Here is a 22,360-nt window from a genome sequence, read left to right as displayed (position 1 = left end):
GAGCCACTGTGCCCGGCCTGAAATCAACTTCTTTTATTGTAAAGGGTGTGAAAATCCATGAATAAGAGGTGTGGCTTTTATGTGCAAGAATGTTCATGCTATTATGCTAAGTGAAAATAATAAAGTATATGTAAAAAAATACAATCCCAACTTTGTAAACAAACATATACATAGAAAATAAAAAAGGGGGCCAGGCGCAGTGGCTCACTCATATGGACAGGGACTGTCCATACTATTTTACAAATCACGACACTAAGTTTCAGCCCATTTGTGTAGTTCATCCAAGACTAAAAGGCTTGTGAATAAAGATATGGAACAGTCCTTATTATAGTATAGATAGTCTCTGACTATCTTATTACAGTATAATCAGGGACTGTCTATGCCATAGGTACACAGCACCACGCCCTGCTAATTTTTGTACATTTTTGTAGAATGGGGTTTTGCCATGTTGCCTGGGTTGGTTTCAAACTCCTGACCTCAAGTGATCCTCCTGCCTGGGCCTCCCAAAATGCTGGGATTACAGGTTGGAGCCACTGTGCCCAACCCAAAATTACTACTCTTATCCCCCCTCCTTTTTTTTTTTGAGATGGATTCTCACACTGTTGCCCAGGCTGGAGTGCAGTGGCGTGATCTGGGCTCACTGCAACCTCTGCCTCCTGGGTTCAACTGATTCTCCTGCCTCAGTCTCCTGAGGAGCTAGGATTACAGGCATGCACCACCATGTCTGGCTAATTTTTGTATTTTTAGCAGAGACAAGGTTTCACCATGTTGGCCAGGCTGGTCTTGAACTCCTGACCCCAGGTGATCCACCTGCCTCAGCCTCTCAAAGTGCTAAGATTACAGGGGTGAGCCACTGCACGCGGCCTCTTACACACATTTTATCTATCAGAAGACAGAGGCATAGAGAGATTAGATAAATTGCTCCAGGTACATTTGGAAAAAGTGGTGGAATCAGGGTCTGACTCCAGGAAGTCTGGTTGGAGACTGATGCTCTTAATGACACAAGGCATTATGTATGGAGAGCATTTATTTAAGTGAGGCACATCAGGAGGAAGCTGCATTCACAGGCTCCAAACTAAAACAGGCTGAATTTCAACAGTTTGTCGTTGGGAACCTGAACTAATTTTCCATGCAAAACTGCATTACACAGTGATAATCACATTACTGCATTACACAGTACTGTGCGATACCCAGGCAGACCCTCTATTTCCCTCACATAGTAAGTAATCTATGCTATGAGGAGATGCTATGAACCCTCACAGGGAAAAGGCGGACAGGAAAGGGCCATTTCACTGGGAGCCAGGCAGTTTCTCCCACTCTCAGGGCCAGGGTAGTAACCACCACCTACAGGTAAAGCCTTGACTGCCCAGAATTAGAGCATGACCCTGGCTGAGTTTGGCCTTTTCTTTGAGAGAGAGAAAGGGGCTGTAGCTGTGCCTTGCTTTGCCATGGTGAGAGCTCTATTTATTTTTAGAAACAGGGTCTCCCTCTGTTGCCCAGGCTGGAGTGCAGTGGTGCCACCATAGCTCACTGCAGCCTCAAACTACTGGGCTCAGGCAATCCTTGTCCCTCAGCTTCCTGAGTAGGTGAGACTGCAGTTGCATGCCACCATGACCGGCTAAGTTTTAATTTTTTGAGGAAATGGGGGTGTTGCTCTGCTGCCCAGGCTGGTCTCAAACTTATGGGCTCAAGCGATCCTCCTGTCTCAGCCTCCTTGTTGTCTGAGATTATAGTTCTGTTTTTATTTTTTAAAATCTCATTGGAAACAACATTTGTATAGGTCAAATTTCAAAATGATAAAGTACCTATGAAATAATGTCTGGATCTTTAAAATGTTTTCATAATAAGTGCCCTAACAACAAAAGATATTTGTACGGGTTAAAGGCTCTCCAAATCTCAGCAGACCGCTTGCTTATTTAAAGCACATGCAACGCAGGCCGGGCGCGGTGGCTCATGCCTGTAATTCCAGCACTTTGGGAGGCCAAGGCAGGCGGATCACTTGAGGTCAGGAGTTCATGACCAGCCTGGCCAACATGGTGAAACCTTGTCTCTACTAAAAATACAAAAATTAGCCGGACATGGTGTTGTACCCCTGTAATCCCAGCTACTCAGAAGGCTGAGGCAGGAGAATCACTTGAACCCGGGAGGTGGAGGTTGCAGTGAGCTGAGATTGCGCCACTGCACTCTAGCCTGGGCGACAGAGAGAGACTCTGTCTCAAAAAATAAAGTACATACATACATACATACATACATACATACATACATAGGTAAAACTAAAGCACATGTAATGCAAGCGGGAATCCGGATTATGTGTTGGGGTTTGTTGGGATGGGATTAGCCTTTATCCCAGTGGTTACTGTCAGACACCTGGGATTTCAAGACATAGTTTGAATGTTTTGTATAATCTTTCTATATTTCCAAGAACACGATGCTAATATAAGAGTTTGGGCCAGACACAGTGGCTCATGCCTGTAATCCCGGCACTTTGGGAGGCTGAGTCAGGAGGATTGTTTGAGACCAGGAGTTCAAGGCCAGTCTGGGCAACAATGTAAGATCCCATCTCTACAAAAAATAACAATTACAAAAATTAGCTGGGTGTGGTGGCATGTGCCTGAAGTCCCAACTACTTGGGAGGCTGAGGTGGGAGGATCCCTTGAGCCTAGAAGGTGAAGGTTGCAGTGAGCCGAGATCATGCCACTTGCACTCCAGCCTGGGTGAGAGAGTGAGACCTTGTTTCTGGAGAAAAAAAAAAAAAAGTCAGCCATGCTTTGCATTTGATTTCTGACACATAAAAGGTATCACTAGTCTAAACAGCATTAGAAAAGTCCAATTTGAAAACAATTAAAAACTCCCTTTAAAAAAATTAAGATGGGGGTAGGTGCAGTAGCTCACACCTATAATCCTAGCACTTTGGGAGGCCAAAGCAGGTGGACTGCTTGAGTTCAGGAGTTTCAGATCAGCTGGGCAACACAGCAAGACTCTGTCTCTATAAAAAATACAAAAATTAGCTGGGTGTGGTGGGGCACACCTATAGCCTCAGTTACTTGGGAGGCTGAGGTGGGAGGATCCCTTGAGCCAGGGAGTCGGAGGATGCAGTGAGCCAAAAGCAAGCCATGCATTCCAGCCACTGCACTCTCACTCATTTTGAGACAGAGCAAGACCCTGTTTCAAAATAAAAGATGGTTATTCACATTGCAAAACTAATTTGCAAAACAATTCATCAAAAGGTTTCTCAAATAGCAGCTCTATTTCTTGTATTTAAGTGTTGGTTTTCAGGTGACTAATTCCTATGCAGTAAGTCTGAAAGGCAAACAAATTAACATGAGGTCCAGTCCATTAGAAGATCAAGGAGAAGCCAGAAATCTTTACCTGCCCAGTTTCTAGAACTAGTGGGAAAATAGGATTCCAATTACAACATTGGATCTATCATTGTCATGTGTCGTTAACACATGCCAAAGCATTTAGAAAGTTAGCTCTTCCTAGCAGTTCTTTATTTTCTTTCTCTTTTCCTTCCTTCCTCCCTCCCTCCCTCCCTTTCTCTTTCTTCTTTCTTTCTTCTCTCTCTCTTTTCTCTTTCTTTCTCCCCTTCCTTCCTTCCTTCCTCTTTCTTTCTTTCCTCCCTCCCTCCCTTCCTTCCTTTCTCTTTCTTTCTTTCTCTCTCTCTCCTTCCTTCCTTCTTCTCTTTCTTGCTTTCTTTTTCTCCTCTCCCTTCCCTTCCTTCCTTCTCTTTCTTTATTTCATTCTTCCTCTCTCTCGCTTTTTCTTTCTCCTCCCTTCCCTTCCCTCCCCACCCCTCTCCTACCCTCCCCCTTCCTTCCCCTCCCCTTTCTTTTCTTTTCTTTTTTTTTTTTTTTTTTTTTTTTTTGAGACGGAGTCTCGCTGTGTCTCCCAGGCTGGAGTGCAGTGGCGTGATCTCGGCTCACTGCAAGCTCCGCCTCCCGGGTTCACGCCATTCTCCCGCCTCAGCCTCCCAAGTAGCTGAGACTACAGGCGCCCGCCCCCACGCCCGGCTAGTTTTTTGTATTTTTAGTAGAGACGGGGTTTCACCATGTTAGCCAGGATAGTCTCGATCTCCTGACCTCGTGATCCACCCGCCTCGGCCTCCCAAAGTGCTGGGATTACAGGCTTGAGCCACCGCGCCCGGCCTCTTTTCTTTTCTTTTTTTTTTTTGTGACAGAGTTTCCCTCTTGTCACCCAAGTTATTGTCACCTAGGCACAATCTTGGCTCACTGCAGCCTCTGCACCCTGGGTTCAAGCAATTCTCCTGCCTCAGCCTCCCAAGTAGCTGAGATTACAGGTGGCTGCCACCACGTCCGGCTAATTTTTTTTTTTTTTTTTTTGAGATGGAGTCTCACTCTGTCGCCCAGGCTGGAGTGCAGTGGCGCAATGTTGGCTCACCGAAAGGTCCACCTCCTCAGTTCACACCATTCTCCTACCTCAGCCTCTCCAGTAGCTGGGACTACAGGCGCCCGCCACCATGCCCAGCTAATTTTTTTTTTAATTTTATTTTTAGTAGACACAGGGTTTCACCGTGTTAGCCAGGATGGTCTCGATCTCCTGACCTTGTGATCTGCCCACCTTAGCCTCCCAAAGTGCTGGGATTACAGGCATGAGCCACCGTGCCCAGCTAATTTTTTGTTTTTAGTAGAGACGGGGTTTCGCCATGTTGGGGAGGCTGGTCTCAAACTCCTGACCTCAGGTGATCCGCGCCCTGCCTTTTTTTTTTTTTTTTTTTTTTTGAGAGAGTCTGGCTCTGTGGCCCAGGCCGGAAGGCAGTGGGGTGATCTCGGCTCACTGCAACCTCTGCCTCCAGGGTTCAAGTAATTCTCCTGCCTCAGCCTCCTGTGTAGCTGGGATTACAAGCACCTGCCACCATGCCTGGCTAATTTTTGTATTTTTCATAGCGATGGGGGGGTTTCACCATGTTGGCCAGGCTGGTCTTGAACTCCTGGGCTCAAGCAACCCACCCACCTCAGCCCCCCAAAGTGCTCGGATTACAGGTGTGAGCCACCATGCCCGGACCACCTAGCATTATTTCTATAGCCTACATAAATGTCAGGGACATCAGTCCTCCCCTTCTGAGGTTCAGGTAGGTGATCAGGCTCCCTGAAGAGGAGAAAGGTGATCACACTCATCCTCCAACCGCTAAGCTAATTCTGTTCTGTACAAATTTTTTTTTAACTTGAAAGTTTTAGTATCCTCATTTACACATTAACTTTGAGAGAAAGGAAACTGTGAAAGGTTAATGAATGATAACCACATCCAAACAGGCTTCTCTTTAATTTAAACATGTTCAGCATTCATTCCACATCCTGCCTGCATGTTTAATAAGTAAACATGCGAATCACATTGCACTGTGCTCAAAGTGGATGACACAAAGGCGAGAGGTCCCTGCCTTTGGGGAGCCCACAGCCTGGGAAAGGGGTGTAACTTCCACTCAGCCTCACTTTACTTCCCAGGTCCTCAAATGATCATTTGGTATTTGGTACTTCTGAGTTTCAGAGATGCTAGAATGAGCTGGTTGTTCCAAAGAACTTTGCTGAAGGGCATTATAACCTATGCAATAGCCAAATTTCAGCAACCAATGCCAAACACTGTGATTCTGAGTCGTATTTTGAATGTTCTTCACGACTTCTCCATATTTTTGTAAATGAAATCCTAACTTAGAGCTCCTTCTGTTTGGACAATGTACAAGAATCTCAAAGCTGAACTCGTAATCCCATTGCTTCTCCCTGATGAGAACCAGCTCCTTGCCCAGTGTTGCCATCCAGAGGTTTAGGTCTTAAACCTGGAAATCAGACTCCCAGCATCCCTCCCACTTACTGCCTGTCTAACTAGTTAACCCAAGTTTTACCTCCAAAGCATCTCTTGAACCCACCCACTTCTCTCAGTCCCTAAGGCAGCTACACCACAGGGTAACCATAAGATCTCACTGTTCCTCCCCATCGCCTCTCCCCATCTGCCCACTGGTGCCCACCCAGTCTCCAGGCTGCTGCTAGGATGGTCTCTTAAACATGCAAACCTTATTGTTTTTTTCTTTTTTCTGAGACGGAGTTTCACTCTTGTTGCCCAGGCTGGGGTGCAACAGCGTGATCTAGGCTTCCTGCAACCTCCGCCTGCTGGGTTCAGGCGATTCTCCTGCCTTAGCCTCCCAAGTAGCTGGGATTACAGGTGCCTGCCATCCATGCCCGGCTAAATTTTTGTATATTTACCCAAAACGAGGTTTCACCATGTAGGCCAGGCTGGCCTTGAACTCCTGGCCTCAGGTGATCCACCCCACTCAGACTCCCAAAATGTTGGGATTACAAGCGTGAGCCGCTGCGCCCAGCCTTAAACGTGCAAATCTGATCATCTCTCTCCCCTTCTTAAAAATGTTCCCGTTTTCCATTGCCCTTAGGTAATAGGCCCAAATCCATACTGTGTGTACAGGTCCAGAAGGCTTTCAGGCCTCACCCCAGACCCTTGCTGGCCCCTCAGGCCACACTCCTGCCTTGCAGTTCCTCTGATATGATGCAGTCTTTCAGGGCTTTCACCTATTAGTTCACTCAAACTGAACGCCCACTCCCCACCCTCCTGCTGGCCTGAGCGTCACTTCCTCTTGATCCCGTCTGTTTCCCTGATAGGCTACACATCCCTACTGAATGTTCCCATGGCACCAGGATTCCTCACAGCGCTGACAGCAGTTATGATCACACCAGCTGTGTCCTTCTAACTATTACTGGTTTGCAAATCCTGTGAAGACAGAGTCTCTGTTTATCTTGCTCATTATTACATTCCTATGTCTTAACACTCAATAGGTATGTGGTAAATATTTGTTGGTTGAATAAATGAATGAATATTTTATTTTATTATTTAGTTAGTTGTGTTCTGTTGCCAGGCTGGAGTGCAATGGTGCATCTCAGTTCACTGCAACCTCTGCCTTCCGGTTCAAGTGATTCTCCTGCCTCAGCCTCTCAAGTAGCTGGGACTACAAGCGCGTGCCACCACACCTAGCTAATTTTTGTATTTTTAGTAGAGACGGGGTTTCACCATGTTGGTCAGGATGGTCTCCATCTCTTGAATTTGTCATCCACTTGCCTCAGCCTCCCAAAGTGCTGAGATTACAGGCGTGAGCTGAGATTACCGTCTGAGATTACCTTGCCGGGCCTATTTCATTTTTTGAGACGGAGTCTTGCTCTGTGCCCAGGCTAGAGTGCAGTTGCACGATTTCGGCTCATTGCAACCTCTGCTTCCTGGATTCATGTGATTCTCCTGCCTCAGCCTTCCAAATAGCTGGAATTGCAGGTGTGTGCCACCATGCCTGGCTAATTTTTGTATTTTTAGTAGAGACAGGGTTTCCCCACATTGGCCAGGCTGGTCTCAAACTCCCGACCTCAAGTGATCTGCCCACCTCGGCCTCCCAAAGTGCTGGGATTACAGGCGTGAGCCACCATGCCTGGCCCAGTGAATAAATATTTTAAAAGCTGGTTTTAAGTGCCACATTTACTGTTTATAATTTATCTCTACTTCAAGATTAAAAAAAAGCAGCTGTATTCTTGAGTTAATTTTTAGCAAACTGGTTTGAATCCATTTCCCCCAGGATTATTTTCATCTATGGATTAAAAAAGCTTGGCTACAGGTCAGGTGTGGTGGCTCACGCCTGTAATCCCAGCACTTTGGGAGGCTGAGGCAGGCGGATGACAAGGTCAAGAGATCGAGACCATCCTGACCATCGTGGTGAAACCCCGTCTCTACTAAAAACACAAAAATTAGCTGGGCGTGGTGGCACGCGCTTGTAGTCCCAGCTACTTGAGAGGCCGAGGCAGGATAATCGCTTGAACCGGAAGGCAGAGGTTGCGGTGAGCTGAGATGCGCCATTGCACTCCAGCCTGGCGACAGAGCAGGTTTGAGTCTAGGAGTTCAAGACCAGCCTGCTGGGCAACATAGTAAAACCCTGCCTCTACGAAAGTACAAAAATTAGCTGGGTGTGGTGGCGTGTGCCTGTGGTCACAACTACTCCTGAGGCAGAGGTACGAGAATCGCTTGGCCCAGGAGGTGGAGGTTGCAGTGAGTCAATACTGAACCACTGCACTCCAGCCTGGGTGACAAAGCAAGACCCTGCTAAAAAAAAAAAAAAAAAAAAAAAAAAAAAAAAAAAAAAAAAAAAGCTTGGCTAGCCTGGCACCTAGCAACCATTTATTTATTTATTTTTATTTTTTTATTTAATTTTATTTTTTTTTGAGACGGAGTCTCATTTTGTCGCCCAGGCTGGAGTGCAGTGGCACGATCTTAGCTCACTGCAAGCTCCACCTCCCGGGTTTGCACCATTCTCCTGCCTCAGCCTCCTGAGCAGCTGGGATTACAGGTGTGCACCACCACGCCCAGCTAATTTTTGTATTTTTAGTAGAGACAGGGTTTCACCATGTTGGTCAGGCTGGTCTCGAACTCCTGACCTCGTGATCCACCCACCTCGGCCTTCCAAAGTGCTGGGATTACAGGCGTGAGCCACCACGCCCAGCCCCCTAGCAACCATTTAAAACATCATCCAGCTGGGTTGGAAACCAAGGATGCGCTGACTTCCATCATCCTCCTCCAGCTGCCAGAGTCTTTCTGCCTGTCTATCCTGAGTGGCCACAGGCAGCTCTTCCCCACGGCTCACCATACCCCAGGAAGGGCATTCCTACCCCCAGGTGCTCAGGGCAGGCGGCTAGGCAGGAGGCGGCTTCCGTTAGCTCTCAGCTTGCATTCTGTTATCAGGTAGCTCCTCCACTGTATACTAGGACCACTCACACGGTTTCTGCTTTTCTCTATCCTGGATTCAAACCCTAAATGTCAGAAGGAAAAACTATTTCTGTCCCCCATTGTGGCTAATATCCAACAATTTGCACCTTTCAATGAGAAATGACATGAAAATCACTCTTGTAATGGACAACAGCAACCTTGGAAGAGCAAGCACCATCTCTCTGTTTTCCAGTGCAGCTTCTATTGAAATAAATGGCTTTACTAAACCAAGTTTCTCAGAAGCTTCCAGAGTAGCTTTTGCTCTAAACATCAACTAAATCGAACAATGTCCTCCTTTGAAGACTTGAAACACTCAGTTTTTAGACGTGGTAATTCCGAGTTGTCTCAGGGACGTCTTGCCGCCTGAGACAGACCACCGCTTGGCTGGTAAGTTAATTTTAACTGTTAAACCGGTGAGAGCCGAGGGCTGCTGCCCAGCCAGAGAGCTGTGGGGAATCCGTATCGGTCCCATAGAAGATGGAAATTATGGAATCAATAACAGCACAGTGTGATCTGGCAGCCATATAATGACTGAGGTTTCGTGTCCTCAAGAAGTTCTGAAAGTCTTACACTAAAGCCCCAAGGAAAGACCAAATCTATATGGTGCCAAAACAATCAGCTGAAAAGTTGAAATTTTGGTCAAGGCAGTTATTTGGTTTCATAAAGATCTACAAGCTGTCACATGACCAAGGTAAACAAAAATTTAAAAATCTGAATTCCAGTTAAGACATTTTGAGAATGTAGATACATGTGAACTCAGGATGCTGCTCACACTTAAAGAGTAGGATCTTTTCTTGTTATACGTTGGCCTTAAGGCATTCTTGCCAGAGCTATTAAATGTATGCCATAAAACACATAGAACCAAGTTAATGTTGCTGTAGGAACCTTATCTTTGGAATTTCCTGACATTTGAGGGTTTCTCATTTTCCATTTGAGGACTGAAGGCCTGAGTCCTTGCATTTAATTTCCTGGGGCTTTAGAGAAATGAAGAAAGAAGAGAGAAGACAGCAAATAGAGAGGGAGAGAGGAAAGGAGGGAAAAGGGAAGGAAAGAGAAGAGGAGAAAAGAAAAAAGAAGAGAGAGAAATGGGAAGAGAAAAAGAAAAATACGCTTTCTTAAACCGAGGCTCTGAAGCCACAGGTTTTACTCTTAAGGAGGTGAACTAATGGGCCTATGAAAATAAGCTGAGTACATTCTCTAAGGCACACAGAGCCTGGCCATGAAATTCTAAACCCTCATAACCTCTAAATCCTTAATCATTTCTTTCTTCAACCTTGGTTTGGCTTTCCTCCCTCAGAGGGGGTGGTGCGTCTGCCAAATTCGTGGTACAGGCCTTTTTGTTTTTAAGAGATAGGACCACAGTAAAGAGCATACTTTATTTTTTTAAGAGTAGAAAGTGAACATCTTGCCCTAATCACCTCCATTGTACTATTTTAAACAAAATGAAAAACCCAAAGCCAAAATTGTTAAAACACAGCTGATGCAACCATATTCAAACTGGCCAAGAAAAATTTCATCTTTGGACTGAAGTAAGTAACTTTAGCTGGTTATAAAGAAAATGCTGGAAGACTGAAAAGCACAGATGGTAGTCGAGAGAGAAAAGATAATGGGAATAACTGTTCCCCAGGTTGACTCGCCTGCCCAGTGATGACACAGATGAAGGATTCCAGTTTCCCAGAACCAACCTGTCCCTGGGGCTGTGGGGCCTCCTTGGAGGAACAGCCAGAAGGGGCGTGGAAGGGCTGCTGTGGGAAGCACTGGGCAGGAGCAGCAAAGTCATGGGAGTGCTCGGGGACCCGGGCTTTGGCAGTGGCTGGAGAAAGGATTTATTATTGGAGATGGATTCAGATTTTCTCAGAACATAAAGAAGGAAGCATCTAAGTTCTTCTCCAGACCTCATGTAACACTGACACTCAAACCTAGTAAAGGTAGTGCAATCATCCTGTATGTATTCTGTACCAAAAAAGATAGTGCAATAAAACCCAAATATAGACCAGTCCAATTTATTTACTGATCCAAAAATCTTAAAATATTAGCAAATAAAATTCAGTAGTACATTAAAAGAATAATAAACCAGGCCCGAATGGGAGTTCATCCCCCACATTTAAGGATGGGTTAGTATTAAGATATAAATTCACTATGAATGGATCAGAGCAGAAGAATCATATGATCATCAGGAGTTTCTGAAAAGTACTTTAACAAAAATCTAATCTCTAATCCTAATTTTTAAAACTCTAAGTTAAAAAATAAATATAAAAGGACACTAACTTGATAATGTAAAAACATATCTCAAATAAGAGTGCCTGCGAGTAAAACTCTAGATGCATTACCATTAAAGTTAGGGGTGAAGTAGGGCTGCACACTGCTTTCAGCACTATGATTTAACACTGTTCGGAATTCTCAGCCAGTGCAATTTGGTAAGAAAATTAGGTATAAATTAAAAAGAAAAAGGTAAAATGATGATTCTTTTAGACAATATGGTTATATTCATAGAAAGCCCAAGAGAATCAACTGACAGATTATTAGAAATGATAAGAAATTTAAGACGTCTTAAAATATATATATATATACACACACACACACAAAATAAGTAGTTTTCTTAAATACAAAGACCATATGAGAAAAAAGACTACATTAACCATTGCATTAAAAAGAGAAAAGACTGCCGGGCGCGGTGGCTCACGCCTGTAATCCCACACTTTGGGAGGCCGAGGCCATATGACCAGAAAAAAACAAAAAAAAATTACTGTGGGCGCCTGTAGTTAACTCGGGAGGCTGAGGCATGGCGTGAACCCGGGAGGCGGAGGCGGAGCTTGCAGTGAGCTGAAACTGCACTCCAGTCTCAAAAAAAAAAAAAAGACTTAGAAATAAACGTAGCAAATACACAGCATGCCAAATAATTATATATTAATAACAAAAACCCCCACATATTTTGTGTATGTGAAATTTGATAGTAATATTTAGAACATTCAGAAAAATACAGGCAGAAACGCTCAAGACATTTTTGGAAAAGGTGAATAATAAGTAAATAAACAAATAAGAGGTTTATAATTACTAAAAAGGAGAGAGACAAAACGATTATTATTTTTTGCATATGAAATGATGTTATATATAGGAAATCCAAGAGGATCAACTAATTATTAGCAACATTAATAAATTTCTATAAGCCCTGCTAGATATTAAAATATATTATGGGCTGGGCATGGGGTTCATGCCTGTAATCCCAGCACTTTGGGAGTCCAAGGCAGGAGATCACGTGAGGTCAGGGGTTCAAGACCAGCCTGGCCAACATGGTGAAACTCTGCCTCTACTAAAAATACAAAAAATTAGCCAGGCGTGGTGGTGTGCCCCTGTAATCTCAGCTACTTGGGAGGCTGAGGTGGGAGAATTGCTGGAACCCGGGAAGCAGAGGATGCAGTGAGCTGATATTATGCCACCACACTCCAGCCTGGGTGATACAGCGAGACTCTATCTCAAAATAATAATAATAATAATAATAACAATAATAATAATAATAATACATTATGAATTTAAAATAAATAGTTTGGTACTGAAAAAGATATAGCCTGATTAATGAAACAGAATAGAGCCATAGAAAAATAAAACACTTAACACATATTGAAGAGGCTCTGTACTAAGTTTATGTTTACACATGTTAACTCATTCAATCTTCACAACAACTCTGTGAAGTGGTTACTATAATATAATTATCACCATTTTACAGGTAGGTAAAATGAGGCCAACACAAATTTAGTGGCTTGTCCAATGTCCCACAGCTAGTAAGTAGCAAAACTAGTAATACTATATGCTCCTTATCACAGCATTATTTGTAAACTGGGAATAACTTATATATATACACACATATATATACACATATATATGTAAATAAATTCTAGAATATGCAAGTTTTTTTCCCCCTTGAAGAGAACATAAGAAATTATGCTATTTACAGCCAAAAGAATCATCCTACATGACAGACCATGTTGAGTGGGGGGTGACAGGATTTAATTTATAGTTTATATTTTTAGAAGACTCCTCTAGCTGCTGAGGGAGGAATGTTCTGGGGGTGGGAGGTGAATCTAGGATGATTAAGATGGTAGCAGTGGAGGAGATATAGGCAGATTTGGGATAAATTAGGAGGGGGTATGTGGAAAAAGATAGGAATTGAAGATGACTTTTTAGGTTTGTGGCCTAAGCAGTTAAACAAAGGGTGAAGCCATTTAGTAGGATGACAATTATTGTAAGAGGAGGTGGTTACTGGCAGCCTGGATGGAGAATTTAGGTTTGGACATGTTAAGTACGAATGACAAGACAACCAAATGAAGATCTGAGCAGGAGATGACTACACAAACCTTAAGCTGGGAGAGGGAGCTGGGGCTGAATGCCTCAATCTGGGAATCATAAACATGACATTGACATTGAAAGCCATGGGACTGGATGAGATCATTTAGGGAGTGAGTGTAGACGGAGAAGAAAAGTCTCAGGTCTGGCCCTGGGTTGAGGTGGGGATAGGTTCGGGGTGTGCTCTGACAGACAGGAAAAAAGAATGGAACTCAGAGGAGCCAGAGAAACAGGACTTCCAGGGACGTGGGTGACCCAGAAGCCAAATGAAGGAAGTGTTTCAAGATGGAGCGAGTCAACAGGTGTTCCTCGAATACTGAGAGGGGCCAATTAAGAAAAGAACAAAGAACTGGCAATTGGATTTAGCAAGATGGAGGTTACTGGTGGCCTTGGGACAGGGTACTTTCAGGAACAGGTTCCCAAAGCTCAATGGAGTGGGTCAGGAGAAAATAGGAGGTGAAATGATGACAGGGAGTATGACAACTATCCTGAGGAGATTGCTCTAAAGCTGGTTTCTAGATTAGTGGGTATCAAACCAAGTAGCATGTTACAGAAATGGACTAGAGATTAAGTTGCAAAATAGAAAAATTGTTTTCGAAGCACAGATTTTATTTTTAAGCATTAACATGCTTTATTATTTAATGTGTTATTTTAACATTATAAAATATTCACAGTGCGTGCATCCATATGTATAAATGAGGAAACTGAGGCTTCGAGAGGTTAAACAACTTGTTTAAGCTCACATAGATAGACACTGATCGGGCCAGTGTAGACTCCAGGCAGTGTGTTTCTAAAGCCCATACCAAGAAAAATTCAAGCACTGGTAGTTAGCAGGGACTACTAGGTTGTAGACTGCCAGGGTTAACATGAGTCCTTCATTTAACTCTTGGTTACTGTCCCAATTTCAAGTCCTTATTACATCTAAAGGGTAATTTTTAAAAGCAAATACTCTTCTTTTTTGAGGACTGAGAACAAACACAAAATACATGCATCATGTACCAAGTTTCCAGGTTAATTAACAAAGTATCTTAAGCTGTGAACCATCTGGACTACAAGATCCATCAGTTTAATAAAACAAATAATTCAGCTGAGAACAGACAGTTACGATGGGACATAAACCACTGAGAGAGCCAGGTGGCAACGCTCTGCCCTGCCACACCGGCACCTACCTGTGGTCTGCACTGGATTTCTGTCTCCCAGTCCACAGTCTTCTGTTCACAGAGGACGGCGGGGGAGAGGAGGGCAGAGGCGGGGGAGGTAGCGAGGGCAGAGGAGGCAGGTTTCTTTTCTCTTTCCTGAAGCCGATGCCAGGCTTCCCATCTTTGTCCCCTTCTCCGGCATGTTTGAACGTTCTCCGGGGTTTTGGCAGAGGGTTGATGAAGGGCTTTGTGGGGGAACCCTCCGAGCCCTTGTACACGTTCTCAAGGCTCCGGTCCCAGGGCCTTCTGCACGAGCCTTTCCTGTCCTCCACAGCCCCGGAGGCAGGCTCCCTGCCTTCCAGGTCGGAGGGGTGGACCCTCTGGCTGACTTCCGAGCCACTCCCGCCTCCCAGGTTCTCAGGAAGGGTGGGCCCCGCCTCTGCCTTTTCAGGTGGGCAGTGTGAGGAGTAACAAGTTCCTGGCAGCTGAGGATCCAGCCCTGCCGACCCATCCTTCAAAGCCTGCTCGAGTTTCTTGACCTGCTTCAGCACCGAGAGGTGATCGTTCTGAAAGCGTAGCTTGCCAAGTCTTGGCTCTCGGCCTCGGCTCCAGCTAGGATCCACTTCCCGGTCTGGCTGGCTTAGGTCTTGCCCCGGCTCTGGGTCCTGTCCCGCGACGTTCACTGCTCCTTTATTCCTCTGCTTCTCTGTGCTCTCTGTTCCTGGCCTCATTCCATTCTTAGCCTCTGTGACCTGAGTTCTCACCCCATCACTACTCCTCCTCTCCACCAGACAGGACGTCAGATAATCCCCCTGTGCATCTGCTCTCCTGCTGGGTGCAGGAGCGGGCACCTCCTTCTTCCCTTCCCATTCTGATATCTTGTCCTTTATGTTGAGGGACTTGTGCCGGGGTCCGGCTCTGGCAGATGAGCAAGGGTTCTGAACGCCTCCGAGCTGCTTCTTCCCAGCCCTGCTGGCTTCCGCAGCTGGGTCACTGATGATCATATCCAAGCTGAACATATCCATTCTCGACTCTAGCGTGAGGTTGCGGAGCCTTTCCGGGGGGCTCCTTCTGAAGCCCGACTCCTGATCAGTCTCTAGGAAAGGAATGGAGGACTTAAGCGATGCCTTCGAGGGTCTTTCTCAGTCCTTGGACCTTCCACCTTGACCCTGCACAAGAAAGACAAACACCAGGTGAGTGATTCTTATTGTTCTTGGCTGGTCACAGAGATTTGCTAGAACTTAGATATAAATGTTATATGAAAGTCACAAACCACAAACATTGAAATCCCTATTTAAAAAAAAAAATCACTTTGTGGGCAGGGTGCGGTGGCTCGTGCCTGTAATCCCAGCACTTTGGGAGACTGAAGTGGGAGGATCACTTGATGCCAGGAGTTCAAAACCAGCCTGGGCAACATAACAAGACACCCATCTCTACAAAAATGTTTTTTAAACCATCAATTTGTGTTTTTCTTGGGGAGACAGCATGGTGAAATGAAGGAGCAATCAGGTTTTGGAGTCGAATAGGCTTGGGTTTAAATCCTAATTCAGCCACGTGACCTTAGGCAAGTTGTTTAAGTCCTCTAAACCTCGGTTTCCACCTCTGTAAAATGAAGATAATAATAATATAGGCCAGGCATTGTGGCTCATGCCTGTAATCCCAGCACTTTGGGAGGCCCAGGCAGGTGGATCACGAGGTCAGGAGTTTGAGACCAGCCTGGCTAACACAGTGAAACCCCATCTCTACTAAAAATACGAACATTAGCCGAGTGTGGTGGCAGGCCCTGTAATCCCAGCTACTCACTTAGGAGATTGAGGCAGGAGAATTGCTGGAACCCAGGAGGCAGAGATTGCAGTAAGCTGAGATTATACCACTGCACTCCAGCCTGGGCGACAGAGTGAGACTGTCTTAAAAATAAAAATAAAATAGTAATTTCATGAGGTAAAAGATTACATACGCTGTTTTTCCTGCTTTTTGTATCTGCAGGCAGTTCTTTGCAATGACTATTTAAAAACTAAAACATCATCACACGTCATGAAGTTTGTGCTACCCGTGAACTTGACAAATTGTCTGATTCAAGTGGGCAAAGCCACAATGACTGGGTGCATCTGAACAGAGCCTCCTCGGGAATGGAGCCTCACTAGAGTGAGCTCTCCACGAGCCTTGCCACCAGAACAGGGATTGTTTTGTTATTTTGGCCTGTTGTGGCCAACTCTGCACCCCTAGCACCCAGAACAATGCCCAGGAGAGTTGGTGGTCAATAAATATCTGGTGCATGAATGAATGCGTGAATAAAGAGGCAGATTCAGACTTCACACTTGGCCTAGAAATGCACTGTCTAATAGAGTGGCCACCAGCCACACGTGACTATTTAACCTTAAATCCAATGAAATTCAAGCTTCAGTTCCTCAGTTACACCTGCCACATGTCAAGGACTCAGAAGCGCCACGTGGCTGATGGCTACTGTACTGGATGGGGAAGAAGAATATTTCCATCACTGAAGAAAGTTCTGGTCTAGAACGTATATGTAATGATATATGCTTCCAAATGTAATTTTAGGAGATTAGGTAATGCCATGAAGATATTAAAAATCATTTTGAAAGGAAAACATTTTTAGATTAGTCTAACAAAAATGAGAGTATGTGTGTTTTCCAATGCAAACATTCTTCCACCAGCAAAGACTGGGCACAGTGACTTTAGATGTGCCGACACTAGCTAACACCTCCTGGTGCCCATTTTCTGAATGTATAGATCTGACCGCATGGAAATTCTGAAACTCCAGTTAAGGTTCACTGTGAGGGACGAATAAATAGCAATTTCATGCATCCTGTTACTATTCAGCTTTCTATTCCAAAGGTTGTTTGTGTAAAGATCTCTTCCTCAATGGAGACATTAGCACATAAATTGCGCCACAGTTCTTGGTTGCACGGCATAAATTAGGAACTTGTGAAAATGCAAACACATTTTTTGGCAAACACATTTTCCTATTTTAAATATGGCTATCAAGGCAGAATTCCTTATTTAAATAAACAATTAGGGTTCAAAACAGTGTGTTTACAAAGAGAAAATATTTTAAAATTGTTCCGTCACCACTGGGGACATTAGCATGGATTCAGATTTTAGTCAGAATCAGTGTGTTATTTCACTGAGGGTTCAAAAGGCAGAAGTGATAGTCCTTGCTCTCACAGTGCTAGAGGCAAGATGGAGAGAGAGACAGACACACACATTAAAAACACAACAATCCAGGTTAGTGCCTGTATGGGGATGACTGATGATCTACAACATGGTTATTAATGTCCTATGTGCTGTGAGGCACTATTGCCTAGTAGCTAAATACATGGGCTTTGGAATTGAGGGACTTGAGTCTTGAATCCTAAGTTTTTCATCTTCCTTCTGCAGACTGAAACCTTATGAGTCAGAGGCCACATTTATGTTGTTTACTGTGTCTGGTGCATAGCAACTAGTCAACAAATATTTATTCAATGAATGAATGAATTCATGAGTTAACATGTAATATGCCCAAAGTACAGCATACATTCTAAATCTCGGTATCAACAAATGGAAACTATTATTATTGTAAGTATCATAGTTATTGTCTAAGAGCCCAAACACATGGAGTGATGTCACAATCATGGAAACTCTGTCTGAAAACTCGAGAGGAACAAAAGATGGCTTGCTGCAAGCTCACACTGGATTTACAAAACTCATGCAACAGAGGCAAGGATGCCGCAACCGCCCTACGAGTCCCCAGGGACAGAGTTCCTGCTCCACGTGGTTGCCAGCCCAAGAGTTTCTAGAGTTCCTGTTTCCTGGATTCTCCCGTCCCGTAAGGGGTTCCAGCCTGGGGCGCAGAGCTGAGAACCCCTCAGTGGCTGCCAACTGCTTTGTGGAATGTGAGAGGATCGGAGAAAGGGCTCCATCTGGGGAGAAGGAAACAAGCACACTGATATTAGATGGGAAAACTGACTGTGGACAGGTACAGCTGCAAAGACTTAGGACTCAAACATACTTAAAATACCTGAACATCCTAGTAGTTAGAAAAATACACCTGGAATTGGAACGCATCATGGGGACAGGGCTAAAGTTGCCGGGGGATCATCCTCTCCACACACCGGCCATTAGGCAGACTCTCTCTTGACCACTTTGGCCTGAAGCCTTAAATGAGTGCAGTGCATGGAGACGGTCTGCAGGAGTCTCATTAGAATGACCTGGAAAAGAGCTCCTTAGCTCAAGGAAGTAGAATCGGTGAAGAAGGAAAGGTGGTAGGAGAGTAAGAAGCTGGGCCAGCGTAGTGTTCTTACTTGTCGGCCAATTTGTAGCTCAGGTTTTCAGTCTGGCTGTGGCTGCCCTTGGCCGGCCTGCACACTGTCATCATGTCAGCACCGAGGGGAGCTCCAGGTCGCCTGGGGGGATAGGGATGCACACCCAGTGAGCCACGACAGCAGGGCCTCCCTCAGAGGGCAGTAAATCTAGGCCCACACTCCAAACTATTTATCCCTGGTAGGTTCCACCCAGGAGCAGGGGGTGGAAAGAACACACAATTTGGAATCTCCGGCCTAGCAGGTAGAGCAAGGGTGCAATCCTGAGGTCCACCCGGATTCAGAACTCATGCCACCCTCTTTGTATATATCTTTTTTGCTCATTTGTTTGTTTTTTGGAGACAGGGTCTGGCTCTGTTGCCCAGGCTGGAATGCAGTGGCATGCTCTCAGCTCACCACAACCTCTGCTGCCTGGGCTCAAGTGATTCTCATGCCGCAGCCTCCCCAGTAGCTGGGATTACAGGTGTGCACCACCACCCTTAGATAATGTTTGTATTTTTAGTAGAGATGGTTTTTCACCTTGTTGGCCAGGCTGGTCTTGAACTCCTGGCCTCAAGTGATCCACCCGCCTCAGCCTCCTTAAGTACTGGGATTACAGGCGTGAGCCACTGCGCCTGGCCATCTTTGTATATATCTTTTAGTTAAGTTCACCAAAAATTTTAAGAATACATACAAACTTAGAAAGCAAAACATAAACAACAACAAGACCCAATGCTTTTTCAGGCTCTCTAAGAACCACTGTGATGAGCTAATAGTCCCCAAAGAAGAAAGTAGTTGCCCTTTTATTTGACACAAGACATCAACCACACACCAAAGTGGAACTGTCTCCACAGGGATACTCTAGCCTTCTGCGAACCCTGACACTGGGTGTAAACCCACACTGCCCTTGTCTGCAGAGCCCCGCATGGGGAGCCCCTCCCAGCTCCTCCAAACTGAGGAGGAAGAAACACCCAGTCACGAGGTCATCTGTCTGGTCTGAGGAACACCAGGAGATGATCTTGACAAGCCCAGGAATCCCACTGAGTTCCTTAAACCCCCCAAATAGCAAGGCCTGTGTGGACACCAAGGCAGCAGCCTCAGCTCAGAAGTAGCAGTCGAAGACTCTGGTGCCTGACCCCTATATAAACTGAAGTAACTGATTAAACTTCATTGCTTCATAGCAAGTCCCTCCAGAACTCTGTGGGAAGAAGTGTCTCCCAACACGAGCATAAATGGACATGGCTCAGGTGAAGGTGCTGGCAAGATGAGGCCCATCAGAGAAGGCCAACAGCATGGGCCACGCAGTCCTGTAAGGCAGGAACACCAGCTAGCTGGTCCTCCCTAGTGGAGGGGAGCCGCCTCCTTGACTACAGCTCAAGGCATATCAGGATACTGGGTATTCACATTACTTTTCCAGGGAAGCCCCCTCCCAGCTCCTTCTCCAGTTTCCAAGATTCCTACCCTATTTCCCAGGATGGTTTCCCTGTTAGGTGATGGGACGGCTGCCGGATGTCCTGGCCTGGGCATCCTCTCCCTCCAGAGAAATCAAAGGGCAGAACTTCAAGACATGCAGGTAGCTCTTGAGAACAAGGAGACAAAGGGAGGAAAGCCAGAGAGGAAGAGAAAAAGAAAAGGAGAGTGCACATGGGTAACAAACGAACAAGAGGGAGGCTGGGGAACCATGAGCTGAGAGAGCAAGGAAAGGAACAGACACGTCTGCCAACTGTGTGTGTGTGGGTGGACAGGAACATGGAGCTCTGGCCTGTCCATGGAGTTCAGCTGTCCCCCTACCCAGCAACTCAGCACCAGACATCGTAGGGCTCGATCTATGTTGTAACCAAGCCTACTTCTTTAAAGTAGCCAGGCCCCAGGGCTTGCCCATCCCATCATGCAGCATAGCCCTGAAAGGCCTTTCAGGGACAGGAAGGAACTCATTGTCCCTCTTACAAAGCTCCGCAGAGCTGAAAGCTTCTGGAGTCCCTCCACTTGGCTGGGCCCACAGACACTACTCTTCTGTCCAGCATCTGGCAGAGGCCCCAGTGGACGTCAGGGAGAACAGCCCCTCCCCACCACTGCCACCACCCTCCACGCAGACCAAACCCACAAGAATCCAACCTTGTTCCATATGAGCCAGCAGCTCTCTTCCAAGCTGGCATCCCCTTTCATTGGCACTAGGACAATGTGCCAGGCCGTGTGCAGGATACACCGGAGGACTCAAAGATGAGTGAGACACAGTCTCTGCCGTCATCGACAGCACCAGGGCTGTGCCTGGGTCACAGTCAACTCTGTAACTCCTCCCATGCCCTCAAGAAAACAGTTTCCCTATAGTTCTCAGGAAGCACAGCTTTTCCAAAAGGAAAAAAGTCCACTGTGTCTAATGCACAGAGATGCATGTGTGAACCTGGAGGTCAAAGATCACAAAAAGCACTTAAACAACATGGTACTTAAGTGAACTCACTTCCCATCAGGGAGTAATAACTTCCAGCACGAAAACCACAATCTCTAGAGAAACGGCTGATGCCGTATACTGAGAAGCAAGTGCAGGGGGCTTCAGAGGCTGGCACTGAGGGGGCATAGAATCCCCCTGCACACTCAGCAATCAATCCATCAGCATTTCTGAATTCACAAAAATATTAAAAATGCTGCTATAAAAAATTGACCTTTCCCTTTTTGTCTCTGATGATTAGCAATTGTTAACTGGCTGGGCACGGTAGCTCACACCTGTAATTCCAGCACTTCTGGAGGTTGCGGTGGGCTGATCACTCGAGCTCAGGAGATTGAAACCAGCCTGGGCAACATGGCAAAACACCGTCTCTACAAAAACACAAAACTTAACCGGGTGTGGTGGTGCATGCCTGCAGTCCCAGCTACTTGGGAGGCTGAGGTGGGAGGATCTCTTGAGCCCAGCAGATGGAGGTTGCAGTGAGCTGAGACTGCACCATTGCACTCCAGTCCAGGTGACAGAGTGAGACCCTGTGTCAAAAAAAAAAAAAAAAAAAACCAAAAACCATTAATTAAGTAACGAACCCAGCTGAATTTGCTAGTTGGGAGTGCTCTGTGACTTAAAATACCATGATAAACTTCATTATCACTTTACAGGTCCGGGATTGTGAGATAGAACTATTTTCCAAAGTGTGGTCCATGGGGGATTAGTTCCAGTCAATCTGGGGACCCTGTCAGACATGCAGATTCCTGGGCGCCTCTCCAATGTACCAAGACGTACCAAAGCGAACTGTCTGAGGGCTGCTCTGGAATCGGCATTTAAATATGGTAAATCAAAGGCCATAGAGGCCAATGTCCTGGCCTGGGCATCTCTCACTCCCAAGAAATCAAAGGTCTGGGCTTCAAGACAGCTTGAGTTTTTACACAACCCAAGGTTCCTTATTTCTTTCTTTTTTTTTTTTTTTTAATTTATTTATTATTATTATACTTTAAGTTGTAGGGTACATGTGCATAACGTGCAGGTTTGTTACATATGTATACTTGTGCCTTGTTGGTGTGCTGCACCCATCAACTCGTCATTTACATCAGGTATAACTCCCAATGCAATCCCTCCCCCCTCCCCACTCCCCCCTCCCCATGATAGGCCCCGGTGTGTGATGTTCCCCTTCCTGAGTCCAAGTGATCTCATTGTTCAGTTCCCACCTATGAGTGAGAACATGCGGTGTTTGGTTTTCTGTTCTTGTGATAGTTTGCTAAGAATGATGGTTTCCAGCTGCATCCATGTCTCTACAAAGGACACAAACTCATCCTTTTTTATGGCTGCATAGTATTCCATGGTGTATATGTGCCACATTTTCTTAATACAATCTGTCACTGATG

At 45.5% G+C, this 22,360-nt stretch overlaps 2 protein-coding genes across 55 annotated transcripts in view; one reads left to right on the top strand and one right to left on the bottom strand.

The window, feature by feature from the left end:
* Positions 1–22,360, top strand: part of NDUFB2 (NADH:ubiquinone oxidoreductase subunit B2) — a 1,166,996-nt gene that overhangs the window by 1,048,430 nt on the left and 96,206 nt on the right. Inside the window, exon 1 of one of the 48 annotated variants that reach the window (XM_050782346.1) lies at positions 18,762–18,765. The exons of the other annotated variants lie outside the window; for them this stretch is intronic. The gene's annotated coding sequence lies outside the window, so the exon portion shown is untranslated. Of the gene's footprint in view, positions 1–18,761; positions 18,766–22,360 lie in introns of those variants that run through there. 48 annotated transcript variants of the gene reach the window in all.
* The window catches only part of DENND2A (DENN domain containing 2A), a 126,607-nt gene that overhangs the window by 73,604 nt on the left and 30,643 nt on the right, over positions 1–22,360 (bottom strand). For 2 of the 7 annotated variants that reach the window (XM_050782234.1, XM_050782233.1), the window contains exons 1-2: positions 18,542–18,715; positions 14,271–15,409 (exon numbers count right to left, since the gene is read on the bottom strand). In XM_050782234.1, coding sequence (XP_050638191.1) covers positions 14,271–15,265 — 995 coding nt within the window. In that variant the 5' untranslated portion in view covers positions 15,266–15,409; positions 18,542–18,715. Of the gene's footprint in view, positions 1–14,270; positions 15,412–18,541; positions 18,716–22,360 lie in introns of those variants that run through there. The other 5 variants (XM_050782228.1, XM_050782230.1, XM_050782232.1 and 2 more) reach the window with 4 other exon arrangements.

Source organism: Macaca thibetana, chromosome 3 (genome assembly GCF_024542745.1).
Source record: "Macaca thibetana thibetana isolate TM-01 chromosome 3, ASM2454274v1, whole genome shotgun sequence".
In the NCBI taxonomy this organism is placed as follows: domain Eukaryota; kingdom Metazoa; phylum Chordata; class Mammalia; order Primates; family Cercopithecidae; genus Macaca; species Macaca thibetana.
Note: the sequence above shows the minus strand (reverse complement) of the source record. Positions and strands in the feature narration are given on the sequence as shown.